At 38.4% G+C, this 21,043-nt stretch overlaps 1 protein-coding gene across 1 annotated transcript in view; it reads right to left on the bottom strand.

Annotated features, from left to right (window-relative positions):
* Bzw2 (basic leucine zipper and W2 domains 2) overlaps nt 1-21,043 on the bottom strand; it is a 56,552-nt gene that overhangs the window by 26,251 nt on the left and 9,258 nt on the right. Inside the window, 3 exon segments of the mRNA XM_034514500.2 lie at nt 479-582; nt 6,771-6,947; nt 12,645-12,709. Of these exon segments, the coding sequence (XP_034370391.1) occupies nt 479-582; nt 6,771-6,947; nt 12,645-12,702 (339 nt within the window). The 5' untranslated portion in view covers nt 12,703-12,709.

Raw genomic sequence — 21,043 nt, 5'->3', positions numbered from 1 at the left:
TGTGTTCTGCTAATATAAATCACAAAACTTTCCATTGAGTTTTGCGTCAATTTCCCTCCTTGATATTATTATAAGAAATACCATGATGAAAATCACAGTAGTTGCCATTTCAAACATGCTCAAGTGAGGCTCTAAGATGTCGTAAGACCAGGAAGTAAAACCAATGGGTCAAGGGAAATGGGCAACCTTAGTATGACAAGAAGGAACAAAACTGTTTTCTCAAAAAAAAAAAAAAAAAAAAAAAAAAAAAAAAAAAGGATGACCGAGCAGCAAAAATTCAGCCGCAGAGGGCACTTGAAGCCTTGTAGATGAGGAACAAAGCTGTGGTACTTAATGCTTTCTGTTCTACCAGGAATGCAGCTGTGTATCTTCCCACACTTAGAGTCCATCTAGCACTGTTCTTGGGAGCTTTTGCCCGCCATCTTGTTCAGGGGCTTGTTATCCAACACACTGGCATTCTGCCCATGCCAGACGCTACCTGAGCATAGTTTCGGATGGTTTCATGATCTTCATTTGCTGAAAACACACAGTGGTTGGTCATCTTGGTCTTGTCACCATCGTCTATGCGTGTTCCTCCAGGGGCTGTGAGGACAAGTTATTACAGTTAGGATGCAGCTGAGGAACAAGGCCGAAATATAAAGAGAGGAGCAAGGAAAACACTGAAGAGTAGAAGTGAAAATGAGCCACAGTAAATTCCACTGGATGCACATGTGTCAATCAAGACAGGTTCCAGTCAAGACAATCGCAGTAAGCTGTTCCACATCATACCCTGACCACACCTGCGCCACATCCCGGCCATCACTAGATTCTATCATAAGTAACCTAGTTCTTTCCAAAGTGGGGCGATACTTAACCATGAAAGCTAATTTTTATTTGGTGAAATGAATCCCATTATTCTCAGTGCCACTTCTGATGACCACGACTTTTTTGGGACTGGTAAACGCCTGTAACTGTAGGATGATACAGACTCAACTGTTTTTGTTTTTGTGTTACTTTTTTTTCAATTACTTATATATGTGTGCCTGTGCACACATGAGTGCTGATGACCACAGAGACTAGAAGAGGATGTCAGATCCCCTGAAGCTGAAGTTATTAATCACTGTGCCATCTCCTAGTGCAAGATCCAACTTTATAGATGGCGAGTCTGCTGGTAGTGGGGTTATTAGTCCTGACTGTGGTCTCAACCATATTAATCAAGTCGTATGGACATTTTTGGCTTTTATTTGAGACGCAGGAATGTTTCTAAAACTATTTCCTCTTTCATTAACACAATTTCCCATATATGATTAATAGTCTGTACTAACTCTTTGAACTTGTACTTAGTCATCGAGTACCTGCATTGGTTGGAACAGTATTTTATTATCTTTTGTTTTGCTAGAAGAATTGGACTGGAACCAAAGTGCCTTTTGATGAGAGTTCAATTTCCATGTTCCCGTAAGTTGTAACAATGGCTGCCATAAGTACTGATTGACTTCAGGGGCAGGATCAGAGCATTAAGCATTTCTGTTTTTCACTTCTATTTCATTTTGGTTAAGAGGGTTTGAGGAGTGGCTCTTGTTAGAACAATGGCTCTCGTATACTTACCAAGTATTTGAAACACATAGTTTTACAATAAGCTACTGTGCTCTGCATCTTGGGTACAGCAACGAAGAGACCAGGGTTTTTAATCTCCTTATCAGTCCCTTGCTAAATTTGTGTGCTTTAGCTTTAATTTAATTTGTGATTGGGTGAAAAGGCCATACAGCTAGTTTTGTTACTGGACATAGGCAAATGAGAATTTCTTAGCTTACAGACTCTTCCAGGGGGCTTTAGAATTCAGCAAATAGTTTTGTAAGTAAATTAATTTCAGAGAAGTAGGCTCTTGAAGGAATCTGTTTTCCTTAAGTCAACTTATGTACCCAATATACATTAATTAATGAATATAACCACCTGGAACAACATTAAATTAAAATGATAAATCTTCTCAAACCTCTGGACTAATTGTTCTTTCATGGTAAAAATGGCAGAACTGGACAGTTTGACCTTGAAGCTGCAGACTTTTCCCTGAAAAGGGAAATGTTTTAAAATTTGCATTTGTTCACACACACACACAACAGATACACTTGTCACATGCTGATGGCATGCTTGCATTTAAAACGGTTTTTCACCATATTAGAAGCAAGCGTTAACTGCCACTTCCACGTTTTGGAACGCCACTACTTTTCAAGGAAGTAGCAGTAAAAGAAAGTAGATCTCTTGTAGCAACCTTTTCTCAAGATGAAAGCAAAAGAGAAAAGAAAAATATTCTTTGAAGACCAAGAACAATAGGAAAACTCTGTGGTACGAAGAAAATTCCTGCTCAACTAGTTTTTTTAACAAAGGATTCACATTGAAGGAACTTGTCTTAGTTCATTAATTACACCATAAATCTGGTTTCAAAGGTATCTGGGACTGTATACCTGAACTAACTACAGCACACACTTTGCCCCACTTTCCTGCTGTATGTATTGACACAGTGTGAAGAATGAAGTTTGGGCTGCAGAGCTAAACTGGTATTGATTATAAATAAGCTCTCAAGATAATCAATCATCAATGCTCGGTGAGCAAATACTTCAACACCTTTACAAGGCAGGTGGAGAAGGGAAGGAACACCTAGCAATCCAGTCAGAGGGGAAGGAAATAAAAAAACGGCTCAACAAAGACACCAGGATTAAGAGTGCCGCCTGGAGGCCACAGGCAACTTAAACCACAACATACAGGTGTGATACACAACTTGAAACTGTCTATGCAAATGAGCTGCCCGCATGAATGGTTTATAGCAGCATGGTTGCACAGGACTGGGCAACAGTGATGTGTGACTCACTTGCTGACCATTATTGCCGCACAGAGTTGCCAGTATAATGATCAAATATACGATAGCCAGTGAATATTCAAAGTCACACTAGAACGTTCTGCATTATTCATTAAAAAATATGAATTGTTAATTGACAAGACCTAAAAATAGATGTACGTAGAGACTCACTATTTACAGCAAAACGTTAACTAAAACATTCTCTCCGACTGCTAGGATCCTTGGTATCATCCACCCTTTAATTCCTTGGTGCTTTGCTAATTCCACAGAGCAGGACACAGGATTTGTGTCCACAGAGCCTGGAACTCAATATTCCTTAACACTACTGGGCTGTGTTCAAATCACCCCAAATGTAATATTCATGGAGGTGAAAGGCAGAATATATTGCTTAGTAAACATAAATTAACATGCATAGTACCACATACACACACATTATATATATAATCTCTTTATATGTATAAAATAGATATAATACATTTTTATATATTATATATTTTTATTATATATAATATATATTAATTATATATAATATATAAATATATATTGATTATATATAATATATAAATATAAAATTATATATAATATATATAATATATATTGATTATATATAATATATAAATATAAAATTATATATATATAATGTATAATATATAATTATATAAATTATATATATTATATATATTATACATAATTATATAAATTATATATATAATTATATAATTATATATATATAATTTATATAATATATATATTATATAATATATATAATATATATTATTACTCAGTTCTCAAAACGTGTGAGGTGGGAGATTTCTAGAAGGAAATTAACCAAAATATTATCAATAGCTATTTCTAGGTATTGGGATTTACCATACTATATTTAGCTTTCTTGAATCCTACACTGATGAATGATTTATATAAATTGTTACACAAAATTAATTCAGTATGTAGTGAAAGTTGGCAGTGTAGAACACAGCCTGGTGATGTCTGGGGCTACGTTCCACATCAGAGCATGTAAACAGAGCTCAGAAGTGGCTTCACATCACAACGGAGGAATGTATTGCAAGGAAGATTGGCTTAGCCAATGTTTCTCAATGGAAAGCACCGATGGCATCTGGGACAGACACTATGCATTTATAGTATATCTATTGTATGTATTATCAGTACACTCAGCACACTTGCCCCCACTTCCAAGTAAGTATCTGTATTTTATGTGTGCAGGTGCTTTGCCTTCATGCATGGAAGTGTGCAGCAACTGTGGAAGCCAGAGAGGGCATTGGATTCAATGGAACTGGAGTTATAGATGGTTGTGAGCCACCAGATGGGTGCTGGAAATTAAACCTAGGGCCTTTAGAAGAGCAACCTCTTTCAGCCCACAAAGATTTCTTAAATAACTGAAAGTCAGGAAAACTGACTGCTTCTAATGATACATAGCTACAGCGGAAATCAACTATAGGAACTAAGATCTAAAGAGGCTTGGGAGACAGCTCAGTTGTTAAAGAACAGAACTTAAGAGTTCCAGAAGCTACATAAAATACCCAGTAGCTATTAACTGGCAGAAACACGGGATTCCCTAGAGCATATGGGCTAGGCGGAGTAGTCATCTTAGCAAGCTTTGGTATTGACTGAGAGACTTCACTTGTCTCACTGAGTAATTTGGAAGAGCTATAAAAATAGATTCCTAACCTTGGGCTTTCACATGCATGTGTTTGTAGAGGAAAAAAAGAAAAGCTATCATTTGATATCTGAATTCAGTAACTACACAGGAAAGTTCTAAAAGACTTATGCAAATACTCAAAGACACAGCCTTTTGTAGACCATTCGGATTAGGAACACATGAAGCAGTTGGCTTTTGGCTTAAGTAGTGGCCATGTCTCAATGTCAACAAAACCTCTTAGTTCTATGCTCTACGAACCAGCCATCATTTTAATGTATTCCTGCATTGGAATACAAAGGTATATATACCATACTATTGACTTGTATTCAGTTTTTCAATGGGCAACTGCTTTAAGTTCTAAAAAGGCTGATTATGTGATTACACACATTAGAACTATGGGGATACCTGCAAAAATTAAAACTAATAATGCTCCCACTTATGCATCCAATAAGATGAAGAAATCCTTTGAATATTACACACAATACTGGTATACCACACAATACTACAGGTCAAGCAGGTATAGAAAGCCAATCGAACCTTAAAAGAAATGCTTATTAAACACAAAGGGAGAGTAAAAACCCCTAAATAATGCTTTGTTAACAATTTTCTTAATAGGTTAGGCTACAATAGCAGCTGAAAAATACCAGGTTATTGAAAAAACTGAGGAACTAGGCCAACCAATATACTATAAGGATGTGTTGACATTAGACTGGAAACCTGCAACAGTTTTAAGATGGGGATGTGGTTATGCTTATGTATCTACAGGGAATGAAAAAAATATGGATATCAACTAAACTTATAAAGATTAAGTCCGACTAGGGAAAATCTTTTATCAGCTGAGACATGAATAGCTTCACAAAGCAAATAGCCTAGATGATTCACAGACTGTCTCAGTTACTGATTTCTCCAAAAAATGCATGCAACTTCAAAAGGGCTAGCCCGAATCAATCACATAAAGACTAGACAATACACAGACTGGACAGACAACACAAACACTGGATAATACATAGGTCAGACAACACAGAAACTGGATAAACAGAGAGACTGGGCAACAAATGTTACAGGTAGCTTTTTTCAGATTAACAATTTCCCTATTCCCTTTGGGCCGTGAATACAAATTCTTCTTCTCCTCAACTCAGCAGGAAGCAATTATAAGAAGTCTGTCATCCCAATCCCTTAAATTGGGGTGGATAGTTTTTGACATTTGATGTGTTATGGTTGTTATCATCTAGAGTGGTAAGTTGTTTTGTTTAGTTACTGTATATTGATAGAAATTAAAGGTTGTTTTATTAAACTATTGTTTGACTATCTTGTACATAAGCTGTTTTTTTTTAAGGTGTGAGGTGAAGTCTTAGTTTTATGGTTCTTATAATTGTTTCTATTGTATACAGATTGTTACTGTTGAGAAAAAAGACAATTTTTAAACAGAATGGTCCCCCATTCATATGAAGTGGAAATTTCTGCTGTTTTTTGTTTTGAGACTCAGTTGTGTCATGTGATGTTTTTTCTGGAGACTGTCTTATGAGAGGATGCTTTGCTGAAGCAGACACATGGGAACATGGAGGATGTTTTACTGAGAATAAACGCATGGTAGTTTTTTTTTTTTTTTTTTTGGAAGCTGCCTGGGAAAAGGGCATGTGGTATTTTGCTGGAGTGGACGCTTGAGAGGACATGTGATGTTTGGAAAGGGTATAAATTCAACCCTATGGGCAGTGGATGATGCTGTGTATGGCATTGGTTCACTTTGCTGTGAATTTGTAGAGAGAAATGCATCAAAAAACTTGTGATATTCCAGCTTGTGAAAAGTGGGTTCTTACTGCTTCTATGGACTTGGGCTGGCTGGCAGAGCCTTGCAGTTTCTGGATTTGTGAGTAGTGTTTGCAAGTGGGTTGAGCTACTGCTGCTGATTCACGTGAACCAAACTGCTGATATCCTGACAAAGCAGATTGGAATTGCCCAAAAGATGCACCTAAACAGGTGCATATCCCCTTTTGCCCTATTAACCTTTCCTTTCCACTACCTCTAGTAGGGGAGGTGGGCTAGAAGGGAGGATAAAGCATTTAAGAACCCTTATTAAAGTAGGTTTTGAAAAATCTAAGGCTACACTACAATAATATCATTCTACATTATAATCTAGGTAAAAATTATAAATTTTTTTTAACCAAATGTAATTAATGTAAGCTTCCAAAAATTCTATCTTAAGAGGAAATATAATAGTAGAAGTGAAATTCATGCACACTAAATACATAGACGGGACATAAAATGACAAACCACGTGGCTTACCAAGCATGCTGCCAGCCACCAGGATATCAAAGAGTGTGTCTGCATAGCGACGATAATCTAGTCGTGAGCCAGTAGAATCCAAAAATTTGGCTACAGCTTCAAGGTCATCACCAGCTTCATTAAGCCCCTGGACAAGTGTATCCCTGAAGACTGTGGGTTCGAATTTCTCTTTTTCATCTGAAAAATAAATAAATAAATAAATAAATAAATAAAATAATTTCATGTGTGTATGTGTTTATCCATATAGTCCTGAAAGAAACTGGCCATGTAAATTTCCATGTTCTAAAACACCCAAGTATCTCACACATAATAACTTTAATGATTATTCATTTATATCATTTATAGGCTAATATATGTAATCTATTAAGTCTAATCAAGGGAAAAAATTATGACAACTAAAACTTAAATTATTATTTTGTCAAAGATAAAGAAATAAAAGCAGAGAATCACCAGACTGTAGAAGAAGAAAATGAACAAGACAGAGATGGAGAAATAAGAAGAGATATCTCTTCTATAAGAGAAACTACTCTGGACCATGAACAAAGAACCCTGAATATGAGAAACTAGATACATGATGCACACACAGGACAGGTACTGTTTCTGTCCTCAGCACATGACATCAGTGTTGAGGGTCCCAAAGATGTTTTGTTGTATGTATAAGGATGTTATATCTATTCATATTTTGCTAGCATTCAAAGAATAACATTAAAATACTGATTCATTGAATAAGACAGTAAGATACTGTTTTAGAGTCCTGCAATCTTTTTAATGGATTCTTCTAGGTATTGTAGAGAGGTATTGGAATCTATTTCAAGATCACTTATTCTCCAGACTCTGGAAAACTGTGCTGTAAACTTATAATTTAGTGCTATGACTAAGTTCAGTTTTAATATTGTAGGTCATCTGAAAGAGCTGCAGAGTGGAGATATGGCATTGTGTGGCTGGGAGAGAAGTATGGGAAGATGAAGTATGGTCTAGACTCTAGAGAGTTGCCTTTCTTATTGAAACATCTTCTGATGTTGAAGGAGAGAAAACAAGGAAGAAGAAGGACAGGGAAGAATATGATAAATACCTCCAGAGTGACAGTGAGCTCTAAGAATAACAAATGACAAAAGAGTGAAGAACTCAATGGGACAATTGAAAGAGAAAGCTGAAAGCTATCCCTCAGAAGAAACTAGACAAAAAGGTGAACAATCTAGAGAATCTTAGTCAAATGATAAAATAGTACAGTAAAAAAGATAGCAAACCCAAGTCAATTGAAAGTACTTTTTAAATTTCCAGAAAGTTTTTTTTAAAAGCAGAATTAAAGAATAAGTGTTTAGTTGAAAAGTTGTTATGAACACACCACACTTAAATTGGATGCACACGAATTTTAGAAGAGCAGAAACAAATCAACTACCTCAAGTTTCTGGGGCAACACAAACCAAAGCCAAGTCACACATAAAGTATCAAGAAACAGAATCACGTGAACTCTTCAATAAATCATGAACAATTTGGGTTCAAAAACCAGTATCTTCAAAAATTTGGCTAAAACCAATTTTCAATCTAGAGTCCCAATGTTCAGCCAAACCAGAATTCTTCAAGGACAAGAGCAAAGAGAAATATTCAAAGTCTCAAAAGTGTGGGTTAGCTACAGGCTAAGCCATGAGATACTACAAAGGAAGGGAAAGACACACGAGAAGGAAATAGCACAGGTGTAGACAGTGGACAGTCCAGCTTCAAGGTGACAGACAACTCAAAGCTGAGGAACACAGCAATGTGACAAGGGGGGCTCTTCAGTGTCATAAAATGTGAGGTGAAATGAACTTACGCACCACAGTCCACCCTCCAAAGACTCAGAGATCACTACGGAAGTGGGAGTGGAAAGAACTTAAGAGCCAGAGGCAGTGAGCGACACAAGAAGACAATACCTTAGAGACACAGCAAGACATATATATATATATATATATATATATATATATATATATATATATATATATCATAGCAGTGGCTGCGACATCTTGCATAAGACCCACAGTCCTAAATAAGAAGAAATCCAGCATGGTGAAGGGAGTTGGGCACAAAGATCTATCCCTGGCTGAGATGGAAAAATCTACTAGCTGCTGGGAGAAGGGCCAGTTTCCTCTAAAAGCGTAGCTCTGATAAGTGTTCTACAATTCAGTGGAAAGCCACACATCTAAGAATGTTTGGGCAGCACAAGCTGGTCTCCATGGAATTAAACAACAGATGTAGAATATGTGTGAGAAGGGAAAGGGGACATAACTAGGAAGCTTTGAGGGAGAGAGAAAAGATGAATATGATCACAATACATTGTATGAAATTCTCAAAGAACTAAATAAAGTGAGATGCATCTATGATACAAGATAATGATTCTTACCTTTAACCCAACAGGATAGTTGTTGGCATGGTAATACCTTATTGTTGAACCTTATATTTTGAACATGAAGATAACCTGATATTAATATCCAATTTGTATATAATATTCTGATGACTTTGTAATCATAATTTGTATATTTTAATTTTGTAAAATAATTTTAAAATGATATGGAAGATAAATATGTTATCCTTTCTTTCTACTGCTTATTGCTTTTAAAACTTGTCTTTAATGTAGCATTAAAAATAAAAAAATAACATTATTATTGCATAAAAATCCATGCTTTAATATAACATTAAGGGAGACAACTGATCAAAGACATAGGCTTCATGTCTATTTTTTCAGAATTATTTTAATTCTTATACTTTTAATTGTATAAAAGGGAGGGATAGCTGATGAAAACTGAGTAATTCTGAGTTACTTCAACTCTTGTTAATCATAGCACAGCCTGGGATTCACTGACTTATCATACAGCTGACTGCCATGCCAACATAGACATAAAACCTTGCCTGAAATAAAATTTTTGAAACAGCTTAAAAAAAAAAAAAAAAAAAAAAAAAAAAAACCAAAAACCCCAAGAATTCCTTTACTATACTACCAATGCTATCAATTCCTTAATATAACAAAGGGGAAGTGTTAAGTGTTGTCTAGTTTTAAGCCATAGAAAATAAAGCCAAAAATCAGAAAACTACTAAATTCATTTAATTGCAAGGCCACACCATGATACTTATATAAAGAGAAACACAACCAAGTAGAAGTTGCACTGTGAAGATCTTGTCCACAGTCATAGGAGAAGAAAAAGGACAGGAGGTATCCACGTGAGTATGCAAGGTCAGAGAGAGCAGAGCTGAACATTGCCTCCGTAGTAGGAGGTAAATATTCAATACCGCAAAAGAAAATACAAAAGAGAGAGAGAGAAAGAGAGAGAGAGAGAGAGAGAGAGAGAGAGAGAGAGAGAGAGAGAGAGAGAGAGAGAGAGAACGAGGAGGAGCAAGAGATAGCCACAGGAAAATGTGATCTGGCTTCAAGCACCAGCTAGAGAGGAGTCAAAAGAGGCCCAGCCGCTGTGACTACATCTCATGGAGCCCTTTGCTTAAATTACATGCTTGCACAATTCTGGTATCATTAAAACTGTCTAGCTCGCACAGATTGGACGCTTGTAGCTGTAAGAATGGGTAATAAGTAGTTAACATCATTTATACTAACATCAGAACCAGAATACTAGTCAGAGTCATGGCGGGTGAGGGGGAGACACCATAAAGATAGATATAGATTAATAGCAACAGTGTTCGCTATAAAACAAGAGATAAAAGACTCTTTGATGTCATAAGAAATATTTTACGTAGCCACCAACACGTAACTGACAGCAACAGAAAAAAGGGGAATGTGAGTCTTGTGTAGTAGGGGAGGGAAAAATAGTCAAAATTCTAGAGGAACGGAGTACATAGGCTGCAGGGTAATCAAACCCCTGAGCTAGGGGAAGCCACTGGCAAGCAGAGCAAACATGTTTGACCCAGAACCTAACCCAAGGGTCACTCTCCCTTCTCAGGAGACAGATGTTTTCTTCCTCACAAAGTAGACTTCAGGCAGGAATCTGACATTGGGCTAGAACAAAGAAGTAATTTCAGACAGGAATCTAAATCTTAGGCTAGAACAAGGAAGTAGGCTTCGGGCATGAAAATGACTTTGGGCTAGGACAGGGAAGTAGGCTCAAGTATTTTGGTCATCCTGATAAGCCCTTAGAGACAGGGATCACAGGAGTGTTCAGGGAGTGTTCATGAAATTTTGTTTATTGCCTTGCTTGTTCCTTGACTATTTGCATCTATTGTATTGCCAGTCCCTCAACCTAGAACTGACCTTAATACTTGCATGTAATTAAAATGGTATAAAAGAAAAAAAGGAGGAGAGAGGATGGGATAGGTGGGTTCTGGGGAGGGGAAATGGGGAAAGGAGATGACATCTGAAATGTAAATAAAATATCCAATAAAAAATATGAAAGACACAGAAAATAAAAGGGTCATAGGTCATTCATTAAGTCTATGACTGACTTCAGTTGAGGCCATTCTCACAATGATACAATGTGCTTTGATGTTGACTGGGGTGGTACATCAGATTTTGATAATTTGGAAATTACAAACTGAGGAACTGAGAAATACTGTTGGGGGTGGGGAGGACCAACCCAAGCTGTACCAAGAATCCATAGAGTAAGAATTATTTTTATGTAACAGACAACTTAAAAAACTTGTGTTTGAGCCAGACATGATGGTACATGCTTTTAATCCCAGCACTCAGGAGGCAGAGGCAGTTAGCTATCTAAGGCCACCAGGGTCTATAGAGTAGCCAGGCTACACAGAGAAATCCTGACTCAAAAAACAAACAACTCAAAAACTTGTGTTTATCAGAAGTCCTTTATCTCTCAGTAATTTCCCAAAGGGACTGCCAAAAAAAGAGGTAAGATACTGAGACAGCTATGGATGTCTTAGTGTGATGTCAGTGTTCACTGTCACCTTGATATAATCTAGAATCATGTGGGAGATGGTCCCCAGGGAGTATTTGTGAAACATTTTTCTTCAGTGATATCTTCTGACTGTAGAGATACTGTGGTCAGCTGCTCTAAACTACCAGTGCCTCAACTTTCACATCACGATGGGGCTGTGAGCAGAGTAAACTTTTAAGCTGTTTGTGTCAGAGTATTTTATCACAGAACAGGAAAAGAAACAAAGACAGGGGAGAAACAGTGCCTTAAGTATGAATGATCACTGAGCTTAGAAATCTAAGTTCAGGAGGTTTACAGGCCTAGGATTCTTTTTTCTTTTTTTCAGGGTAAGAAGTCTCTTCTGTTCACCACGGCTGTCAAGAGCTAGGTTTGCAGTATTGGGCTTTTGCCTCACACGCCTGGACAGGACCATGCCTCAGGACGGAAAAGAGGCAAAAGGGAAATCACACAGGTATGGTGACTCACGCTTGTAGTCATGAGTTTCAGCACTCCAGAGGCTGAAACAGGAAGACTGTGGCAAGTCCAAAGCCAGCTGGGACTGTATGGTGAATTCTGCTCACAGCAGGAACAAGTGAAAGTCCCATGCACGACAAGGGCGAGCACTAGACTGGATTTACTCTGACTTCAAATTCCGGAGGCCTTTTTCCCCAAGCATTACTATCTTTTTCATAAATATTCTCTCAAAAAAAAAATAAAATAAAATCAAAACAGAATACAAAACAGGAAATTAAATATAAAAAATGATTGCACAACCAGTAAGGTTGTAAATGTAAGAAGCAGCCAACCTTATCAATTGTTTTCATTTTGTCTTTAAAGAGGCACAGCACCGGCAGGACATGAGAGACATGTAACACTGAACAGAAAACTCAGTTCCATGGCTGCACCACAAAATAAAGGCTAGTTAGAGTTCCCTTGTACCAGTAAGGGGAAGTAGGAGACAATTCAAACTACTCAATTCTAATAATTCGATTAGAACACACATACACAACACAACACAACCTACCCCTTTTCCGGGTTTTGAACCGCTGGCCTGTTAGTACTGGCTTCTGATGCTTATTCATAAAATTACTGAAAAAGAAAAACAACATTTATATACTTTAAATTTGCATTCAAAACAAACCTATGCAGATAACAGTACACGTTCAACCTCAACCATATGGGAATACGGCTTTTACATTACTGGATTGGCCAAATGTGAAGATTTACTAAGAACCACTTTTGGCAAAGGTTGGGAAACAACCATAGGCATCAATGTTGGCAGAAGTTAGACTTCGTGCCATGCTTTCAGGGAGTATCTCTCTTAATACTTACATGTGTACACCCTGCAGTCTAACAGCTACTTTACCCCTGCTAGCCAATAGTTACACACGCACACCAAGGCAAACATACATGTGTGTGAAATACAGTTGCAGCATTCAGCATGTGTCTTGTTAAGGAAATCACCATTACCCACTGCATGGAACACTGGCAGACTTACAAAGGAGTGAATTAATCCAACTCTGCTGCACCTCAGGTTCTACCTCCATCTGATGATGGAATTATGTTAACACCCCATTTTCCCCATCACACACCGTGTTGTGACCTCACTGACTTCTGCTTTTGCCCCAAAAGACAGATTTCGTTTGAGGCCCCGTGCCTGCTTCTTCCAGGTAGGCTCCCTAGTTCCTGTTACTTGCCTACACTCATGCCTCCTCTGCAGAGGAAGGACTTCCTGTCTCTGATAGAAGGAAGTGTCCTCTATTTTGTATGGATATTGACTAGAGTTATGTTCCTTCCATCTTCATAACCAGTCATTTTACTGTCATCTGATTGATCTAAGACCTTAAGATCTAAGACCATTTCTTAAGTCCTAAAAATTAAGCAGCATATAAGCATTTAAATGGTTAACTGGTAAGCGGCTGTGCTAACATGGAAAGGTGTTCAGTTGTTAATAGGCAAAAATTCTATTAAAGAATGTAAAGGATAACTTATTTGCCTAAAAAGAGGGTAAATAAAATATGTGCTTCTCGTATGTAAGAAAGAATTAAATATTGATACATAAAATTTATTCTCTAAGACCTTTTAACAATGAACAACCTGTTAGCATGACCATACAGCAAAAATTTGTAGACTGCTCAGGTTACAGAGGCAAAGTAAGATTGTATGCATTATTCAAACAGGCTACTGCATTTATCATCTACCATTTAAAAAAGTGTGACTTGAAGCTAATCTTGGTGGCACAGGCCTGTAACCCCAGCTACTTGAGAGGCTGAGGCAGGAGAGTTTCCAGTTTAAGTTCTGCTTGGGATACAGAGAAAAAGATCTAGGCCAGCCTTGGCAAGTAAGTGAGACCCTGTCTCAAAATGAATGAATAAATAAAATGAAAAAATCTGCAGTACCCAAGCAATTATTACTTCATGAAAAAAAAAAATCATGATTCACTTTATGAAATAAATGTTTCTTCCTAGGGCTGGGACTACATTGCTTGGTGGCAGAACACTTGCCTGGTATGCTCTTGGTCTTGTGCTCCGTCCCTAGAGCCACCAAAACCAAATCAAAATTTCCTTTCCCACCAATCATTCTGAAGAATAAAAAGTAACTACAAATAAAGCAACAGATGCAAAACGCAGTCGATTTTACCACTGGATTTGAGTTTCTAACAACTTTACATAGTGAAAGGAAGTTCTCTGAGAGAGAAGGATGACTAGCCTTAAGAAGATGAGGAATAAGTCCTTAAGCCATGCCAACAGCTACAATGTCAGATCAGCGGCACCACCCATTTCACATGATGGACGTTGGAAAAGTAGCACTGCACGTGGATCACTTACATCAACTGTGAGAACCATCCAGAAACCTCCTTGCTGACATTTTTATCAGAAGCACCCCAGACCAGCAAACATTTAATTGTTACAAAAGTGGTGACACCTATGTCTTCCTCAACATGTCTATCCCCCAGCACAGTACAAACACCAAGTATATTTTCCCTCAACAACCAAAAATCATCAAGAATGAAAATCTCATTAGGAAATGTAGAAACAAAAATAAAATGATAAATGCAACTCTGTCAAAAATGTCTTCATTTTGCAAATATTTGGAAAAATTCAAGTGTGAGCCTTCTCTAAAAGTTATATTTTTGATCCCGAATACAAACCCAAGGACTTCCTTGATAAACCCTGTCTTTGCACCTTATTCACATTTTTATGCCTATCGGAGAATTACCACAGAACACATTTAACTTTGAAATCAACTTCAGTTCTAAGTGCTTACATTTTTCTTCACAGCCTGGTTATGGAACTTATCGTCAGCACCAACTGTCTTCTCTATGTAGAGAATAATTAAATGATACAAAAACATAGGTGTAGGCAAAAACTAATCCACACCAACAAAACAGAAACAAAACCTGTCTCCTACAGTCCGAGACTAAAGGAGGACTCTGGTGACCAAGAGTACCTGTCGCTGGGCTGTTACTATTTGCAGCAGAGGCACACTTCCCTCTAAATTTAGCTTGTCATGCTACAACTATAACCTGCTCCAGTGAGGGTCAGCCTGTAGAAGGTCCTTGCTGAGCCCGTGTGAAAATCCTGGCCTGAGAAAAGCCAGATCACTTGATTAAAAAAATAGACATAGTTCAAACCTAGAACAATATCAAAGGATGGGCAGCAAGGAATATTCTAGTAGGACACTGTTAAAAGTATACCTTTTATTACTGCTTATTATTATTTATTATTATATTTACCACACCACATTATAATCTGAAACCAATTAACCAGACAGATACAAAGTAGCATTGTTCTTTTCCCCACACTGGAAAACCTGGTGGGTGTAGCAGAAACCCACTAGTAATTCTACTAATACTTTGGAGACCAAGATGGGGGTGGAGATGTCACTGTTTTGATGTCAGCCTGGGCTACACAGACCCTACGTCAAATGCAACGAGACAGACACTGTATCAAGCCAAGCACAGATGATCTACCAGAAAAAGACTTAATCCTTCCCTTTCTCTTTGAGTGAAGGTTTGCCCGAGTACTTGGAGGTTTGGTTATACGTTCTGGCTTTGTCTGATGTTGTTTGGTCTGGTTTAGTTTATCTCTAAATTTTGATAGCCTCCTTCCATGATGTGCATACCACTGCACTATGCACATGACATATCTTCAACTTAGAAACATAAAGCAGAGGTCACAACATATTTTTTTTTCCTGTAAAAGGACAGAAAAATACACTCAGCGTTATGGTCTCATCTCTGTTCCAATTGCTATGGTCTGAAGAAGTCATCTGCAAATGAGTCCTGCAAAGATGGCTCAGAGGGAAAAAGCTTTCATCTGCAAAGCTGATGATGTGAGTTTGATTTCTGGAACCCATTAAGGAGGAGAGCGAGAACTGACTCCATGAAGTTGTCCTCTGATCTCCACATATGCAGAGTCACACATGTCCTTCTCTCCTGTCCCCATGTGTGCACACCTCACACACATGTGTACACAAAGATGTTAAATAAAAATTTTAAAGGAGAAAATATGAAAACAAATGGTTATGGCTCTATGACATTAAAACTTTATTAACAAAGTAGGCAGTAAGCCAGCTTAGACCCCGTGTCTATGAACAATGTACTCAGTATGTTTATGTAATGGTTATGGCTCTATGACATTAAAACTTTATTAACAAAGTAGGCAGTAAGCCAGCTTAGACCCCGTGTCTATGAACAATGCACTCAGTATGTTTATGTACAATAAAAGAATTGCTTTGTTCACAGTCTCTAACATAGTAGCTAGCAGATATATTTAACCGCTGACCATGGCTGACCATCTAGGACTGGACAACTAATTGGTATGCTCTTCCCTGGGGAGGGTGATCTTTCCCACTCCCTGCTTACAACTTGCTGGAATCAGTTCTATCTCTTGCCCAGATGGGTTCTAAGGATCACACTCGGGTAGCCAGGCTTGGTGCCAGGCACCCTTACCCACTGAACTGTCTTGCTGGTTAAGACTAAGTCTTCAGTGCATGTTTTGCATGTGGCCAAGTCCATCAGAATGAAAAAGTGGATTTTACTCAGGCGAAACATGAGGCTCCTGGAACCCTGGTTATGTCTATGAAACTTGGCTCTCATAAATTGGTCTATAGAGAACCAGGCTTCTAGGCATGACTTGCCCAGGGTCCTTTATAGAACTGGGTTGGCCTTCTACTTTTCCACAAGACTGACATCTAGGAAGAAGGTATGGAATTAGCAACAGTAAGGCCACCCCTGTGTGAGGTGACAGGTGACTGTGGGCATTATCATTGTGAAGCCACCTGGGTAAACTATACCTGGGGACTAGGGCCTTTCCTGTCCCAGCCAGAACAGCAGAAAGAATGGCAGGGAAACAGCCAGTAAAAGGGAACCTCTTGGGACATGAGGACTCCCTTTCTGCTGTGCAATCAGCTACTCCACCTCCCTTTATCACCAGAGTTTATCTGTGGCCCTCTTCCTGCCTACATCTATACATAAGACAGCTTCCTGTTGCTGAGGGAGGCTCCCCTTGGGGCAACTGGAGATGCTGCCTTCTGCAGATGGCTCCAAGAAAGCCAGCATGTGTCCTTTCCCTCTGTTCTTCTCCTGTTCTCCAAGCTTGTCTTCCTCTACCCAGTTTCTATTCTTATAAAAGTGGACACCTCCAGGTTTGGGGTCCAAGAACCAACCTTTTGTGTTTTCCAGCAAGACGTCACAGGAAAGTTGTTTTTGTTGAAGAGACACTTTCAAGGCCTGAGAAGGTGGTGGGAACAGGCTGTTCCCCATAATGAGGGATACATACTGGGAGAGGTAGTTAGGGCTAATCTGAGATCTGGGTATATGCCCAGGAGTGGAATAGCTGGGCCATTTGGTAGTTGTGGCAATGAATTATGATGAAAATATCTTACATTCTAAGAGACTAGAATTTTTTTCTGGACCTCACACCCAGATTTAATAATACACCTTAGGGTCACTTAAGACTGCTGGCCTATGTGGACTCAGCCTGTTTGTTTATCTTGCCTTCAAGGAACATAACAACCAACCTTAGCTTGCCTTGGATTTCCCTGTAATCAATTTTTATAACCTAAGCTAATACTTAGCTAAGCGCTTCTATACATTGTGTCCTCTCTCATGCCCCTGACCCAGATTGTGTGTGTGTATGTGTACAACCATTTGCTAGAAACAGCAAAGAGCTGAAAAAATGGCTTCATAAAAATGAATATCAACCATAAATGTCAGATGGGACATACAGATATTACTTGATAAACAATGATGTTTATAATATTGGTTGTTAGTTGGGTCAGTTGGGGTTAGTTAGAATCAGTGACTTAATACCTTCCTTGTAAAACTCTGTTAAAGATTTCTGGAAAGTATCCCTCATTCCTTCCTCATGTGATGCTTTCTGTGCTGTCCAATAAAAAGAGAACAAAGCCCTTTGTTAGGGACAGATAGATTCTGAGGCCAGCCTTCTGGCAGGTATTGATTCAGACGCATGCAACAGACAGACAGGATGATGGAAGAGACAGAGTGAGGCAGAGAATTTAAATCTGGGTTCCCTCTTGGTCAAATGACACCAAGGGGATTTGATTCCTTTCTTTAATGAGACATCATTATTATTAATGTGCTCAAATCTATTGCAAAAATGTTAGTTACATCTGTAATACTTGTATATTTTTCCCATACTGATAATTTAATATCCTGTGCTATTCAGGAAAGAGGGCAGAAGACCTCTTTGAGATTTGAGGAGAGAAGTAGGAAGAGGCAAGGGCTGAAGAGATGTCTCAGAGGTTATGAGTACTAGCATCATTAACATGAGTACCAGGGGATCTGATCCCTCTCTGGCCTCCATGGTATCTGTACACAGGTGGCTCACCTGCATGTATCACATAAACTGAAGACAGTATTTCAAAGGGGGAATTTGGAAGTCTATTAAAGGGATTTGACGGTGCTGGAGAGGCTTAGCTGGTAAAGCACTTGCCACTCTTCAGATCCAGTTCCTAGCATCCACATGGTGCCTCTCCAAACAGCTATAACTCCAGTTCCAGAGGATCTGATTCCTTCTGGCCCAACAGGCACTGTATGCAAGTGGCACAAGGTGACATGCAGGCTAAACACTCAGACAACAAATACAAATCTTTTTAAGGGGAGATGGTAGTTAATGGTGTCATTGTCTATTTAATTTATAGTCTATCCCTTAATAAGGGGAGATGTTATTTTGATGGGTACATTTTGGAATATGGGCTCACTAACAGGCTAACTATATAACATTTTGTAATTAAACATATATTGTTGTGTTAATTATTTTTTTAAATCCATACAGAACAATGGGTTTCCTGGTTGTGCAAGGACAGTCAAATACAAGAATATATGTATATTTCAATTTATATATACAAATACATATAAATCTGTATTAGGAACATTCATGTCAATAGGTGTTTAAGTTTTTCTTGAATATGTCAGAACACCTGAGTTATTTCTTGCAGTTGAGCATATTCTGAGGAATCTAGAAGGCCATGTTATCTTTCTTGGTGGCGTGTAGGTTTCTAAGCAGTTCCTGAAAACGCCGAATTAGGAGTTCCGCTTCTTGAATCATTTCTCTTTCCAAGCTTCCTTAAACAATCTATTGCCTCCCATGTTTGCTTTTTCCTCCATACCTCTGTGTGTATATAATCTTTATTTCTGAATGATTTGAAAATAGTTTATATATACTTTTTTTTCTTTTTTTGCCTCAATCTGTTACTTCAGTGTATATTTCTAAAGAGTAAGATAATGGCTTACTGAGATGGTTCCATGGATAAAGCCACTTGCTGCCAACCACAATAGCCGGTGTCAATCCTCAGAACTTAAACACGGTGTGAAAGGACCACACACATTGTCCTCCGATGTCCACACATACATAGTAGCATGCATGTACCCACAGCACACATACACACATGCACACTAAATAACAAATAAATAAATATAATTAAATATTTTTTTCTTTAGGAGAATAAGACATTTCCTGTAGAACACAGGGCAACAATAAAATTTAATGAATTTAATGTAGTCCTTAAACTCATAGCAATCTACTTGCCTCTACTTCCCAAATTCTGGGATTACAGAATGGGCTTGCTTATAATTGTGGAGGGTTAGTTCAATATTACTGTGGGACGAACAGACAGGAATGGCACTGGAGCAGTAGCTGAGAGCTTTACATACTGATCCACAGGCAGGAGACAGAGACAGAGACAGAGACAGAGAGAGAGAGACAGAGAGAGAGAGAGAGAGAGACAGAGACAGAGAGAGAGAGAGAGACAGACAGAGAGAGAGAGACAGAGACACACACACCCTATGAGCTTTGGAAACCTCAAAGCCCATCCTCAATGACACACTTCCTCCAACAAGGCCACATCTCCTCCCCAGCCAAGCCTCTCCAGCACCCTCAAATCATTTTCATAGACTTCCAAATTCCCCTCCTTTAAGATAATGTCTTCAAAGTTTATGTGATACATGCAAGTGAGGTACCTGTGTAGAGATGCTGTGGAGGCCAGAGAGGAATCAGATCCCCCAGACCTGAACTTTAATATGACTGTAAAGCACCTTACATGGGTAGGTACTAGGACTCACTTGGTCTTCTGTAAAAGCAGCAAGCTAAGCCATCTCTCTAGCTCCTTAACAAATACAGTCATCAGGACTTGGAATTAAGTGACCTAACTCAGTGGTAAATTCTACCATTGTTTTTCTTCGAAAAGTCTAATTTAGTACTTCACATTACAATTCAGTACTAGCCACTGCTGCAGAGGGAAGACATCCTCAAACTTATAAGGCATTTTGTAGTTTTAAGGTTAGAAAAAAAATATGGCTTGCCAGTAGTATTTTTTAATACTGTTAAGCAATACTATGGCTAGAGCTAAATACCACCAAACTAACCCAGTACAAAAAAGCACGGAACAGAGCCTGGAGAGATAGCTCAGTCATGAAGAGCACTGGCTGCTCTTCCAGAGGTCCTGAGTTCAATTCCCAGCAACCACATGGTGGTTCATAACCATCTATAATGAGATTTGGAGCTCTCTTCTGGTGTGTAGGCCTACATGCAGCCAGAACACTGTATACATAGTAAATGAATAAACCCTTTAATAAAAAAGGCACAGAATAAAAACTCAAGTTCACATCTCAACCTTCCTTATTCTGACCCTATGCGCTAGAGAAATAATAATTTTGATGCTTTAACATTACCGTATGGCCGGGCGGTGGTGGCACACACCTTTAATCCCAGCACTTGGGAGGCAGAGGCAGGCGGATTTCTGAGTTCAAGGCCAGCCTGGTCTACAGAGTGAGTTTCAGGACAGCCAGGGCTACACAGAGAAACCCTGTCTCGAAAAACCAAAATAAAATAAAATAAAATAAAATAAAATAAAAACAACAACAACAAAAAATTACCATATGGATCCCTCTATAAAAAT

This window comes from Arvicanthis niloticus, chromosome 11 (assembly GCF_011762505.2).
Source record: "Arvicanthis niloticus isolate mArvNil1 chromosome 11, mArvNil1.pat.X, whole genome shotgun sequence".
NCBI classification, from domain to species: Eukaryota; Metazoa; Chordata; class Mammalia; order Rodentia; family Muridae; genus Arvicanthis; species Arvicanthis niloticus.
This window is presented reverse-complemented; position numbering and strand designations above follow the sequence as displayed.